Here is a 14776-nt window from a genome sequence, read left to right as displayed (position 1 = left end):
AAAAAAATCACCGGGGTAAGAAATTCGACATCTGCGGGTTTTTTGCAGTGCGAGGAAACTCAAGCCGTCTTCTTTTTTGGTTTTTGTGTTAAACAGATTGTTTCCCAGTTGAGAAATATCGTTATTAAATTTTAAATAAACTATTTAAATTTGACCATGTGGCCTTACTGTGGTCCATTCCCTGCCAAAAAGTTATGTCGTTTATACTTCTAGTTGGTCTCTTGTTAAAAGAAGAATTTGAAATCATAATGACATCTGCTCCTCTCTGGCGATGAAGCCTTGATAGTTTTACGTTGGCACGGCTGTCGGTGCTGAGAAAACACAGTTTGATTCAAATTGTGACTAAAAAAGAAACTGAAGCTGAGTCGTGACGCCCCTGTGAGACACAGACAAGAAAAAAACAAACCTAAAACCTCCAAGAACTATTATTAGTCACTGTCCTTAAGCTCTTTTTTATTTTTTTTTAGGTCTCCTGAGGCTAAAGTCTGTCTTTTTTAGCTGCAAAATGCTCCTCTGTGTTCAGCAGCTGGTCACTGACCGTGTCTCTCTGCTATTTGTTGCAGAGCGGGTCAGCCACAGGGGGGGTTTTTAGAGCCTTTTAGCTGAAAAACACTACCATGTGCTGCCAAAAAGAATGAGCGCTGAAGCAGAACATCGAAATTGGGTGTTAGACAGTTAACAGTGTGCTGACCCTGGCTATAAAACGGCAAATACAAACGACTAGTTCATCAAATCAATATGTCTTCAATTAATGTTCTTGCTGAAGGATGCTTTCATACCTGAGTCACATGACTCATTACAGCTCAGATTCTCCAGCGGATGGTTACTTAAGTGTGAGGCTTCTGGTGTTGTACACATCTGACACACCGTCACGGTTTATCGAACAGAAATGCAGCAGAGCCACGGTTACTGTCACCAGTCACACCTGTTATTACAACACGTCCAAATGCGTAAACGCCCACGCTTCGAAGGCTCTCCTGGCTGCGGAGCGACTGAGGTGTCAGTCAGCTGTTGGTTGTGCTGCCTGGCACAGTCCTGAGGGGAAGACCTGATCGAGCGATAAACATGGTGGTGCTGCTTAAAGAGCAGAAAGGTCTCCAGTAAAGGAGCAGAGTGAGAAATATATATATATATTTTTAAAAGGGACCTTGTGGGATTGAGGGTAAGTCATACAATTAGAGCATTTCTGTTGGCAAACCCCGATCAGCTGTTTCCGAAATTACACACGAGCTGAAATGTTGTGCCAGTATGTATTTTCCTGTCGTATCTTCACATCAGGGCTTTCACAGTACTGTCCCAATAACTGCAGGAATTTTAGAGGATAACTCAACTTCTTCTTCTTCTTTTTTTTTTTTTACTGTGTGTCCTGTCATTTAAACTGAGTGTTGGGAGTCTGTGACCATGACTGTGTGGGGGAAAAAAAAAAGGTGTACAAAATAAACAGTAACACAGATCCACAAGGCACCAACATCTCTGCTGGATAATTCCCACTACAGCCTAATATTAGTGTTATCATCACTCTGTCTTTTTTTAATATCAAGGTCATCATCAAACCTGGGGGCCACCTTCTTATAAATATTTAATCTGTGTGGGATAAAAATGGCTGAAGACTCTTGGGTCCAGCTGTGGAGTGTCCGCCGTCGGCCACTAGAGGGCAGCATTGTCAAGACAGACAAGAGAAGCGCACCCCAGAGGAAAAGGCCTCATCTGAAATTCAGCTCTGCTCTCATGACTTGATGAGCATCACTTGAAGCCTGAATGGACTTGAAGAATAATAGGAACCCCATAATTATGACGGCGTCTTTGTCCATTTGGAGAGGGCACAGAGTAAAGACTTGAATATCTGGTTTACACACTCAAAGATCCTTAGAACTTATTATCCGCTCTCTTAAGCACTTTGTTGCATTTGGAGTGCTAATGCAGTGTAAGTTTACCTTCAGTGTCTTTAACTCTCTTTTCTTTATTAATATAAGAGGAACTTTAAAGGCACTTCCCTTTAAAATCAGTAGTTTTCATACCATTTGAAAGAAGTTTCCTTTAAAGGGTAACACCACCAATTTGACACATCAGAGTGTGTTGACAGGTCCCGGGGAGAACTACTGCAGATGGGAATAGAAGTGCTTTAAATCCTTTCTGTGGCTCAAGGGGAAGCTGCATGTAATCTGGTAAATTGCCTCCACAAGTTGCTAAGTGGCTAAGTTGCATTGTGGGCAATGTAGGCGGCAGGTTTTCAAAACATGTGCGCTGGCTCATTGTGGACGGTTTAAAAACCAGTGATCAAAATCGATAAGGGAAAGCCCGAGATGTCCCCTTTTTTTATTCCACGCTCTCTCCTTCACATTACCCACAATGCAACATCGCCACTGTGGGACACCACTGGAGACGCTTTAGCTTCCCCTGGAGCCACAAAAAGGCTTTAAAACATGTTTTTTTTTTTCACACGTGCAGTTGTACCCCTTTAAACCCACTTCAATGTGTAAAATTGGTGGACTCACCCTTTATGTCCTCCACTCGAGCAACTAGGTAAATATCTGATCAGATTCTTATCACAAGGGGTCATTAGGGGGGCTTATAGTTCATCGTTTTTGATTGCAAATGCCTTAAACGTCCTCTTAGGATAATAAAGGAAAGGGGGTTAAAGACTTAGTGGGACTTAAGGCTTAAGAAAACTTCAATCTGTACATTTTTCTCCTCGGAAAATAGGTGTAGTGACCCTTTAAAGAGACCTAGAACAGTTTAAAGGTACACAGGACACAAAGAACACCAACAGCCCACCTCGTAGATTCTCTTTGATTTTAATTGGACCTTATTTACAGGATATACATAGTGTTTCATTGAAACAAGTGTGTAACACTGGCGGGCGAGGCCCTCTTTGCTCCTGAGGTCAAGAGATGGCTGACGTGCTCTCCAACCACGATGTGCGTACAGAACGTTTTGCTGATCCAGGCTCGTGTTCAGGGGCAAAAAAAAAAAAAGGAAACAAGACTGCTGCCGCTGTATCAGTGGCTTCCACATGTAACACAGTTTTTCACAGAATCAACTCAGTAGGATAATTCAGTCAGTCTTAACAGAGGTGAACGGGTGACGCTCCGGCGTGTCGGAGACGATTCAATATCACAAATTCACCAGCAGCTCGGGGGGGTTTACGTTATTTTGTTTTTACAGCTCCAATGCAATGTTGTAAAAAAAAAAAAAAAAAAAAAAAGAGGAAAAAAAAAAAGTTCAAAACAAAAACAAAGCGTATATACAGTTGAACTCAATAGATATATATACATATATATATACATACAATATTATATAAATATAGTAAAATAGATTAAATTACATTGATCTCACGGTCTTCCATAAATAGATGTTGGACAATGACAGTTGGTGGTGTGTTAATTTAGTGTTGGAAGCACAGTGCACCGTCAGGATGACAGGGTTCACGGGGCTCGACCGGGAGTGAGGTCCGCGGCGAGCGAGCGATCGAGCCTCTTCGTCGTGAAACGCGCAGAGCACAGAAAACTGCGCGACCGCACGAAAAAAACACTCAAGAATCCTTAGCTTTTTTGTTTTTTTTTTGTCTAAGATGTTGTTTTGGTTGTCTGTGTTCAAGAGCACACCTGACCTCTGTCTTTCTTTCTTCCTTTCTTCCTTTCTGTTTTTTCTTCTCTCTCTCTCTCTCTTTTTTTGCAAGTTTAACAGGTACATTACAACCACTGCATGTGGTCAAATTCAAAGTATTCTCCCATAAAGAAAAAAATTGTAAGTTTCCTCCCTCTCCCCGCCCCCCCTCTGAGCGGGGAGGCGGAGCTCGGAGGGCTGGGTGTGGCCTCCAGGTCTCCAAAAGCAGTAGTGTCGCCGCACGCGCCATCCCAACAAGATCCTCAGCAGGTTATAAAGAGTAAATACAGTCGAGAAAAAGAGCCCTCGTGTGAGGGAATAACTCCGCAGCTCCCGGTGTCGGGGTTTGAAAAGGCAGGTTCTGTTGTCTTACACTATGTTTTAACGAGGAAAGCTGACACTATAAGCAAGGTTAGAAAAAAAAACCTTCGTAGGAATACTGAGTAGGCGGTGTAGTAGGCCCTCGCCTGTGAAAACTGACAAGTATGGTTTTTTTTGTTTTGTTTTTTTTCGTTTTCTCCACAAGTGTGCTGAACAGTAAGTGCTTTTCAATATACAAAGATGCTTTACAAATACCGTTTTTTTTTTTTTTGGCAAAGTAAAAAAGAAAAAAAAAACTGAAAAAAAAAACAAAAAACGACAGCAAACGTTGGAAGGAACTTGAGGAGGATAAAAAACGTTCAAGTCTGTTTGCCTCGAGTCGACCTTCGTGTTCCCTCGCGGCGGGGATCTTCGCTTCGTTGTTTCGCCGAGCTCTGAGGTCCACAGCCGCACACACAGAACGCCGTACCTGAGTGTAAGCTGCATTTAGTTGAACTCTACGGCAATGTCGCTTCGCGGATTTGAGGCACCTTCAAATATTTGTTTCTCAGCTGTACCCTAACTACAAAAAGACCATCGGAAAATCAGAATAAAAAAACAAAAACAAACAACACACGAATGACGAGCAAAAGAAACGATGAAAAAAGTTACGATAAAAAGAGAGGAAAAAAAAATAAGAGAACAAAAAACAAGTAAAACACCATCTGTGTGGTCTATAACAGCATACTGTACAAAGTTCGGATACATTCTCTCGGAATGGCATGGTTCTTTGTCGCTCAGGAAAGTCAAAGCCGAGCATCAAGTGAGTTGTTTGTGTTTTTTTTTCTTCTTTTACAATGTTTGTTGTTTTTCGATCTTCGTCGGTTGCGCGGTCGTATGCGGTCCGCCGCCCTCCTCTTTCCTCGGCGGGTTGGGGGATGGGGGGTGGGGGAGGGGACGCAGCGGGAGAGGCGGAGCTTTAGTGTCCGTCGGCGTGGGCGTCTGTGCTGGCCGTGGCGTTGTGGATCCAGTCCAGGATGATGAGGCTCATGCTGCCGATCATGACCAAGAAGCCGCACATCAGGAACAGGGAGGCCTGGAGGGGAGGACGGGTTCAAACGTTAGCCGACAGTCTAAAAATGCGCTTTCTGGTGACGCTTCAGGAATTCTGCCGGTTCTCTAACGTGTTAGTGTCAATGTTAGTACTGTCTCCTTACCCCAATCTTCTGCACAGACTTCATGGACTCCTTCTTGACCAGTTTGATGTAGAAAGCCGAGGGCAGGATGAAGATGAGCATGGCGGCAGCAGAGGCACCTGGTCGAGGGAAGACATTTGACACCTTAGTTTTTTTTCTAGGCCTCTTCGGTGCTTTCTTCTAAACTGCATTGTTACACCCGTCAACAAACACATGGACGCTTACCGATGAAGCCAAAGATGTCCCTGATGGTGGGGACAAAGATGACCAGGGCGTTGGTGCCGGCCAGCAGGACTATGGTGATGATGGTGTGGCGGATCCAGCTGAACTCCTTAGAGGCGCACAGGAGCTGGTTGACGGAGGTGCGGATCTGCGCAGAGAGAGAGAGAGAGAGAGAGACAGAAGGTCAAACGACTGGACTCTTCCGACGGCGGCGATGTCGGATGGGCGCCAACCCCCCCACGACACTTACAGGGAACAGCACCACGGGGACGGTGAGGGTGACGGCGGTCAGCACAGCCAGACGGACGATCAGCAGGATGACATCGGCCTTGTAGATCTTGGAGTAGGTGTGCAGCAGCTCGGGCTCCACATGGACTGTGTCACAAAAAAAAAAGAAAAAAAAAAGGAGACTCTTTAGACCTGATGCACAGCCAGCTCCAACGCAACGCGTGACATATTTAAAAAGAATTACTTCAGGGTCCAGCGCAGTTTACAAAGACGTTTTCACCTTTCCCTCTGCCTCGGTTGTATTTTGAGACTAGTGCCAGTTAGCAAAAGTTAGCATGCTAACACGCTTAACCACGGTTGTAAACAATTAAACATCACACCTACTCGACAGTAGCACGGCAGCTAGCGTTACAACGGTATGTCATTTTAACAATACGATAACCACCTGAGAAAACATCCCCATTTAACCTTATACGCTAACACACAATTACTATTTTCATTAGCTATTAATTAGCTAAGTATTTTCTGGTTTTGCTTCAGCCTCGTTTCACAAAACATCACATCCTGGCAGACACGGAACTGGATGTCAACTTCAAATATATTTATATTTTATAATGGCAGAATTCAACACTATAGATAAGTAAATGTACACAATAAAGTAAATGTAATTTTTTTCAGACTACGGTACAACTTGATACCGGTTTATTGTTAAATCCTTGATGTTAGCACTGTCACCTTGAGCATGAGAGCTTGTTGGGGTTAGCCTTAAGCTAAACCGAAATTACAGCCTCAAAGACATGCTAGCACGGCTGTGGACTGCCAAGAAATAGTTTAATACATAGTTCAAATTTTTGTGTGTTAATCTCAGTAAATGTGTAAAAACACCAACACCTACTCTGGCTATAAATTTCATTTGAGCAGTATGTGAAATATTTTTGCCCCCAGTCTCTTGACGTTTCCACAGCAGTGTACATTGTTGTGTACACTGTGTTTCTTCACTGTCTGCTTTTTCAAGGTGGCACAACCCACAGAGCAGGTTGGAACACACGTCACGCTGATTTCTCAATCCGCGCTCTCTCCGTCTACACCGGCCAGATCAGGTTTTGGCCTCTCGAGGAAGTGTTTGCTCGCTCTCGTGCTCTTGTATAATAGGTTTGACGCTCCCGGAACCGCTGTGTCGCGTTCGCAAAGGTGTCCTTGCCGTAACGAGCGGGAACACAAACATGTTGGCACACTTGGTCTGCTTTTTTTTTTTTTTTTTTTCACAGCCTTGCGTAACGCCCCCCCCCACCGTGGATTCTGTTCCAGGTGGGACACTTGACTGTTTGATTTGGACGTGAACGCCTCTACCTTTAACTCCGGATGATTGATTGCTCTGACATTTAGATAGCGAGGACAACGACTGCTTGTGAACCCACATGGGTATGATCGCATGCCAAGACTGTCCATATAAGTATTGTATGCAGCGTACATTACTCATCAGTTTAGGCACATAAACTGCAATTGTTGTCAGCTGTCAAAGAGACTCACTGTTGAAGGTCAGGTATCCGAAGAGGGCGGCCAGCAGGTACATGATGAACATGGCCAGGAAGGACACGTTGGCGACGCCCTGCATCTTTCTGCGGGAACGGCTGTTCGGGCGAGAGAACATGGGATGTTTGATTTAGACACCAGAGCAGTTTTTAATTCAAATATAAGACAAGCCCCTGAGTTTAAAGCTGCCGGGTGAGGAAATGACAGGCGTGCACACTCACTCTTTGAGCTCCTCATACATGGGCAGGATGGCGGGGTGGCACACGAAGGCGAAGGACAGGATGGGAACGGCGTACACGGTCTAGACAAAACAGAACGACAATTTCAGAGTTACGCCCCGAACATGGCGCAGGGTTTTTGTATTTCGGCACAAGTCAAAGATTGCCCCTCTCACCTGAGAGTTGAAGACAAAGTACTTCGGCGTGCAGGCGTCCTCGCTGTAGTCCACGGCGGTGGTGTTCAGGTGGGACAAGGTGGTGTTGAGCACTTTGCCGATCGTCTCGTTCAGAGCGTCGACGTCCACGGGCAGAGGGCACGGGATCTGGAACTTCTTGATGATCACCTGGGGGGGCGAGACGTCAGATTTCCGGTTTAATCGGCGCGCATTTTTGGGGGGGAAAGCATGTCAGCTCATCGTGAGAAAGAGAAATAAAAACCCCCACTGAAGCACGGCTGCTGTGAGAAATCAGTCGGGATTATCTATAACCCAACCATAAATAAAAGAGGCAGAAGTTGCGGCCAAATCTCATGACAATCTATTTTGATGATGTTCCAGCGTTTTATGACTTTAGCTCATCGTCAATGAATCCTGATCCTTCTCTGTTTGGGAAGTTGAGTCGGGGGGGTGGGCCACGGATTCTGTGGAAAAACTGAAATTCTTTCTCTGACTCATCTGGCACAAACCACGAGGCCCTGCTGGTGTGCCAAGGGGGGATGTGCCGGAAATATGTTTGTGCGGTTGTATGGATAAGCCAAGAGGAAACGGGGTGGCTTTTTGTACTCACCACGATCAGAAAGAACACCATGCAGAGCAGAGACAGACCACTTGTGTACCCGAGGTAACCTGAGGAGAGCAAGAAACACAAACATGAACTTCTGTTTTGAGCGAGAACGCTTTCATCAACTCGCTTTAAAAAAAAAAAAACTCTTACACACGTGCCAGCGTGTCTACGCCCCTTAACCAACCCTTTATAGACACACACACACACGTTGCTTACCCAAGTTCCTGAGCAGCGACAGCGGCAGGATAATGACCAGCGTCACCAGCAGCACCAGGTAGTCACCATTAGTGTACCATTCACTGAAACACAGCGAGACAGAACATGTCAGTGACACAGAAGCGTAAATTAAAGGGGCACGCCAACCGGTTCACACATCGGGTTCAGTTTACACGTCGAGAAGAGCACGACTCAGCCCGTGAAGACAGTTGCGCATTGTCTTCTGTGGCTCCGGGAGGAGCTCTCTAGAGTTGAGAGAAAATAACCCTGATGATGTCATCATTCATTGAGAAACGTGGGATCCAGAGATTTAAGGGCCGGGCTCATTCTTTAGAGTTACAATCAGGACACCTCGAACACATACCCTTCACTTTGATCACATGTGTCAGGAGACAGCTGGCCACAACAGACAGAACAGGCCTCAACAGCAGGTATACATTCAGAAGCTTAGATCACACGCAGACATCCTCCTCCGAGCTGAAGACAGTCTTTCTACAGTCTCCCGACGCAGGCCGGCCTGCCGCAGGATGACTGCATCGCTCGCGCAAATGGATCTAACAAAAGCGGCACTGAGCGGCCGAACCACATCAATTTTTTAAACTCGAAGCGAGGTCGCAGTGAGCTCACCCCACCCCACCCCACCCCATCCCCCCACCCGCCCGCCCAGCGCTCTGTCTCGATGCGGCACCGGCTGCATCTACTAAAAGGGCTCTTTGAAGGGCCGCGACGAGAGGCTGAGCACTGTCCGTCCCTTTAAAAATGTCCTCACACACACTCTCCCTCTCCTCGAAAACAGAAGGACAAAGACGAGGCTTCCCCTTCTTCCCCGGCACTCGGCACTTCAAAAAAAACAAAACAACCGGAAGCCATTTTGCTCGATGCGCGCAACTTGACCTTGAGTGCCTCAGCCGGCCGGAGACGTTCGCAGCTTGTTTAAAAAAATGAATAAAAAAACGCTCATTCTTTGGGGGATGCTTTTTAGCAGCAGAACACACAGCTCTCTGTCGGTTATTTCACCCATTATTCGGAGGACTGACCTCGCAAACGCTCCTTGGTGGGCGTGCAAACAGACTCGTGTGTTGACACTCGGTTAATAGTTACAACTGAAAAAGTGCTTGACCAACGCTCCGCCGTCTGATCTGTATCCAAACCAAAAATCGAATCAGTCGATCTGGTTGATCTGTCCTCGGCTTTCTTTGAAAAAAAAAAATCGGGTCAGATTTGTTGTAGAGTTAATTTTCACTAAAGTCGAAGTGGACGTTCTTTAAATGCTCTAGATGCGGCGAGGTTGTCAAGAAAAACACCAAGTGCTACGACATAAACGCATAAATCATGAAAATTAAAGGAGGAAAAGAATGTTTTCCACCACTAGGGGTTGACAATCAGCCTGACTTTGACTGCTGGACGCGGCGTACAGAGACACTTCGGTTGCATGCATGTGATCAAACGTAGTTTTCTAACACTTGGGTAACTCACCCGTTGCTGGCTCCCATGAAGGACTGAATGACGATGGGCAGCTCGTATTTGACGATGTAGAGGTAGCTTGACATGGCTGTGGATACAAAAAAGAAAAAAAAAAAAGCTGCGGTCAGTATATTTCCATAGAAAAAGGAGTCCAGAGTCAGTGTGGGAAACACTACAACAGAAATAGTGATCTAATATTTGAGACGCGTGCTTGCGGAGTGACTCAAGCTTTTTTCATTTTTTTTTTTTTTTTTTTTACTGGAAGCTGCTCCACATTCCCAAAACACACACTGGCTTCCATTGGAGGCCAGGATCTGTTTTTCCTTTTTTTTTTGTTTTTTTTTAAATTTTCCTTTCCCTCATGCAGTCAGTTTAACACAGAGGGACAGTGTTTTAGCTCGTGGAATAAACGCGTGTTGGTAGCAGCGGTTCAATCATAATTGCGTAAGACTTCTGAACACGAGTTCTCCCTTTGCTGTCAAAATGCCACGTCCTCTCACCTCCGATGTTCTGCATGGTGATGGAGATGGAGGCGGCGAGTTTCCCCGGCATCCCGAAGGCTTTGTAACCCAGCTGCTCGTACACCAGCGCACCTTTAAAAAAAAAAAAAAAAGCAAAAAAACAGAAAGGTTTAGCGTTTGGAAAGACTTGGAAGAAGCCGCTGGGAGGTTCGGACACACGTGTTCCTGATGGGGCTCACCTCCTTCGTTGGCTGTCTTCAGCAGCAAGTGGACAGAATACAGGGAGAAGATGGCGACGGCCATGAGGAGGATCCTGTAAACAGACGAGACGGATCTTTAATTTGATGCGGACGGAAATTGCATGGCAAAATGACATCAAAATCAATGACAAGCTGGTCCTGAAGGACGTGGAGGTGCAGCTCTGTTACACGTGTTAGTCTCTAGGATCAACGCTTCTATTGACTTTAATGGCCGATTCAATGACAAATGTATTTTCCTGACTGTGGTAAACAAACACATTGACATTTAGCTGCTGTGGAGGTTAGACAGCCCGAACAGCACAAGATGTCTTACAGCAAATCAATTTGCGTGTTCGTTAGGACTCTGGGGGTCATGGGAGGACCCCCCCCACCCTCCAGTCTGCAGGGCTCCACGACTAAGTCACAAAAATAATCATCGGAGGTGGCGAAAACCTGCACTTTCCCACATTGTGTCAGCCTGATCGGCGGAGACCTTGAAGGCAGCATCGGGCTGCGTGTTCCTTTGAGTCACGAGCAGCATCAGCAGGGTCGCAAAGGACGAAAGGTTTCCCTGTGCGGGATCCTCTTAGCGACCTCGGGACGCTGCCGAGCCAGCACTGTGTGTCTGGTTATAAATAGCCCAGGTGAAAATTAATCTCCGGGACATTTGAGACCCGCGCTGTAAAGATGCAGCACTTCCACCCGGCATGTGAATGCCGGCTTTCTGCGGGCCCCCTGAGATCAGTATTAGGCAACAGTCGACCACATGCATCCCGCTTGTTCATCGCTGGCCTCCCTCTTTGTTCCCTTGTACCAGAGAGGGTTCAGTTTGATAGTTACAGGAGATTAGAAAAACGAATTGGGCCCAGCTTGTACCTTGTCGAACACAGCAAATATGTGGTTTGGATGACCTTTTCATCGAGAGTCGATTTGTTCTGCTAGTGGTTAGTAAGCACTTCGGGGCCGTAACTGCTGGGGAGAAGAGCGCCAGGCCGCGTGTTGAAATGCAAACAGATGAACCACGCTGCAGCCTTCAGGCTGCTGTAATCCCCAACTTCCTGACAGCGGACCAGGCTGAGCCCCATTCATGATCTCCCGTACGTTAGCTCTCGGTTTACGTAACTCCGGGCCCAAACGCTGTGGGATTAGCTCGGATAAGCCGCTCCTCCTGCCACTCCCCGTGTTTGTAAACTGACATGCGAGTGCCTTCTCACCGCCCCCCCACTCCATGTTATATCAGAATAAGATACACTTTATATAATAAGTCACACAATTTGTAGATGTTGTGAGCTGAAATTGCACTGTAAGACCAATAGGGGGCACACTTTTAAAAAAAATAAAAAAAATTACATGATGTGCCTTGAGGAGGACATCCCCTTTTTCCCCCCCACTCCAACTGAACTCTCTCCAGCTTTATCTACAGCAAACATGATAGCGAGTGCTTCAGCCGAAGTGATGTGTAAACTTTCGATCCCGGGGCAACCTTGACAAAACCACACCTGCCCTCGGCTGAACGTTCTGTTCCACCGCGGTGGTTTTGAACCTTCAGCATCCTCTGTGACTGTAAGTGACAGACCCAACATCTACATTCCTCAAAGACGCTTTGCAGGTGGTTTTGGCCTGGGCATCACATCAACCCCCCCCACCCCCCTTTTTTTCTTTCAGCCTCTACAGACCAGCATGTCAAATGCAGAATGCTTCGACTGATGAAATACTTACACAAAGAGGGCGATGCCTGTGTTGGCCATGGCGTAGGACAGACCCAGGATGCCGCTGCCCATGATGGCGTTGCCCAGGTTGAAGACTGACATGCCAAAGGAGGCATTGCCCTGGTGCTGTGGAAACATTACAGGTTAGGGAATATGATCCAAGGGGATAAAAGTGTTGATCTGAGTAATAGGAGAGGCCCTTACATATTCCGTCTCATACTTCTTCTTGCCCAGGTTGTGTTCAGGGAGGAAGTTTTGACTCTCGGCATCGATGTCGGTGTAAGGGCTTCAGAGGGAAGAAGGGTCAGACAGATGAGCATGAGTCACTGCAGCAGCACAGAGCTGCTTCCTTTCTAATGTCTTTGCTCGTTCACACACACACACACACACACACACATAGTTTTTTCCCCCCCCTTAAACTCAGTCTCACCCGCTCAGTGGGACCTTCTTGGGACAGTCCTGGTAAGTGTACTCGTTGCTGTTGGAGCTGCTGCTGTCTTCCTCAGGGGAGATGTTGAAACGGCTCATCTCAGTCTTGGCAGTGGGCTGTTTCATACTGCACAGAAAAGGAAAGAAGAAAAAAAAAGGAAAAAAAAAAAAGAAGAAAAAAAAAACTTATTAATTAGTCATGTTATTACGCAATCCTGCTTACCTGCGTCACGAAACTGTTACTATCATTTCCATGTATTTATTTATTTCTGGCCGCGCGCGCGCGCTTAGAATGATCAATATTATAGTGAGCGGGCGCGCGCCGCAGCAGCTCTCGCTCTCCTCTCAGATCATGTGACTTCTCGGAGGGGGGAGGGGTGGTGATGGTGGAGGAGAGGAGGGGGGGGCGGGGAGTGGGTGACGCACCGGCAGTGGAAAAATACCAGACCGGCATCCGCGTCCACCCGACATCACCTCAGCCCCGCTGTTGAAGCTGAATGACAAGGAAAAAAAAAAAAAAAGACCCGCAGTACGCACCCGCTGTCTGTGCGCACATTTCCCCTCCGAAATCTCACGAAATGCGGATAAAACTCAGGGTGTGTCAGCGTCCCTCTTTTTTTTTTTTTTTTTTTTTTCTAATTTCCCTCCCTCTCACACACTCACACATTAGATTTATTAGACATTTATAACGCAAGAGCCACATGACATTACTATTGTTATTATTATCTTTCATCTCATAATCCTATACAACAGTCATATTCCATGTCTTGGATGTGTGTTCGGAACCCCCGGACGCCTTTAATGACATTACGCCCGCAGCCGGCTCGGATGGAAACAATGGCACGTGTTGTCTCTTTATGGGCATGGCTCTTCCATTTTGCGCAGAGGGGCTCTGGCGCTCAGATTCCCAGCCGGGGGTTTACATGGTAACAGCCTTTTGTTTTTAAAACCACACACACACACACACACAGGCTAAAGTTTCATCCTTCCCATTCAGACTGAGTTTAGATTATTATCTGTGCGGCGGTGGCACATCCAGACGCGCGTCCAGCACTGCAGCATCACTGTCACACCGCTCTATTATTTATTTATTTATATGGACCAGGACTGACCTGGCAAAGACGGGACGCCTTGGGCCTTTTTTTTTTTTTTTTTTTTTTTTTTTACCCCAGAAACGAAATTTCTGTCTCTTTACAAAGAGATCTAACATGACAGGAAATACTTTGAATGGGGGTTAATTAGCCCAGAGAGAAGCTGGCCAAGGCCTCTGCTTTACGTTACATAAGATACACCGTCTCATAAACAAAGGCAGATCTATTGTTGATAGGTATGAATAATAATGATAATAAAAAAAAGCCTACAAATTGATAATCTTTCTCATTTTTAAAGCTTAGAATGATCTCTCGCTCACTGTGCCGCCCACATCCGGCAATATTGTGACAGACAGTCGGTGTATAAGATTTTTCTTACCTGGTGAAGATGTGGCAGGATGCCTGTAAAATCCGTTCAGTAGGGAAAAAAAAACGAAAGAAGAAGAACCAGCAAATGTCCGGACGATTTTCTTCACAGGAGCCGACTGATTTCCTTGAGTTGTATACAACACTGACAAATGAATGGAGGGGGCCTATTGACCAGGCAGGAGCTGCTTGAGAGAGCTTTCAAAAAAAAAACCACCCCAAAAACATAAAAGAAAAAAAAAAACCGATTAAGATGCCTCTTAGAATAATACAAATAAAAAAAACGACCGACGCGTAAAAGTCAAAAGAATTTAAAAGATTTTGTTCGCGAGTTCAAAATTCCCAGAGATGCGCTGCGCTCGGAGAGAGGACCCGGTTCTGCTGGAGGAAGGGGTGGGGACTCGCCCTTTTATAAAGATGAGCATTGCATCAGCCCGGACCCACGGGGAGGAAGGGAGGAGAAGGAGGAGGGGAGAGAGAGAGAGAGAGAGTGTAGGCAGGGGGAGGAGGAGGAGGAGCAAAGGCCCCGCTTCGTTTGGATGGAGGGAGGTGGAGACTCTTTTTTTTTTTCTTTCCTTTTTTTACGCGCAGAGCTTTTGTGTACAAACAGAGCAAGTGACCCAGAGACCGTCCGTCCCACTGGAAAACCACAAGAATCCTCCAGTAGCTTTTATCAAGGAGGCCTGATGACTGCTGTGATAATAACAGGCAATAC

General features: G+C 46.2%; 1 protein-coding gene across 1 annotated transcript; it reads right to left on the bottom strand.

Moving 5' to 3' along the window:
- Positions 1–2778: 2778 nt before the first annotated feature.
- Positions 2779–14452, bottom strand: slc38a2 (solute carrier family 38 member 2). Its single transcript, XM_037121163.1, has 16 exons — positions 14075–14452; positions 12606–12731; positions 12380–12461; positions 12186–12301; positions 10467–10540; positions 10267–10359; positions 9779–9854; positions 8303–8385; positions 8090–8148; positions 7480–7647; positions 7307–7386; positions 7083–7183; positions 5575–5699; positions 5328–5472; positions 5124–5221; positions 2779–5002 (listed from the first exon to the last, which is right to left on the bottom strand). Exons 2-16 carry the CDS (start codon positions 12728–12730, stop codon positions 4886–4888), a joined length of 1542 nt encoding a protein of 513 aa, XP_036977058.1. The 5' UTR covers position 12731; positions 14075–14452; the 3' UTR covers positions 2779–4885.
- Between the last annotated feature and the right edge of the window lie 324 nt (positions 14453–14776).

This window comes from Acanthopagrus latus, chromosome 14, assembly GCF_904848185.1.
Source record: "Acanthopagrus latus isolate v.2019 chromosome 14, fAcaLat1.1, whole genome shotgun sequence".
Taxonomy (NCBI): Eukaryota; Metazoa; Chordata; class Actinopteri; order Spariformes; family Sparidae; genus Acanthopagrus; species Acanthopagrus latus.
Note: the sequence above shows the minus strand (reverse complement) of the source record. Positions and strands in the feature narration are given on the sequence as shown.

What these genes read in the sequence shown, in the direction of transcription:
- slc38a2 (XM_037121163.1), bottom strand. Translation starts at nt 12,730, where the DNA reads ATGAAACAGCCCACTGCCAAGACTGAGATGAGCCGTTTCAACATCTCC. An exon ending in TTCATGGGAGCCAGCAACGG is followed by an intron (nt 8,386 to 9,778) that starts GTGAGTTACCCA and finishes GCTGTGTTTCAG; the next exon opens with TGAATGGTACACTAATGGTG. An exon ending in CGGATACCTGACCTTCAACA is followed by an intron (nt 5,700 to 7,082) that starts GTGAGTCTCTTT and finishes TTTGTGACACAG; the next exon opens with TCCATGTGGAGCCCGAGCTG.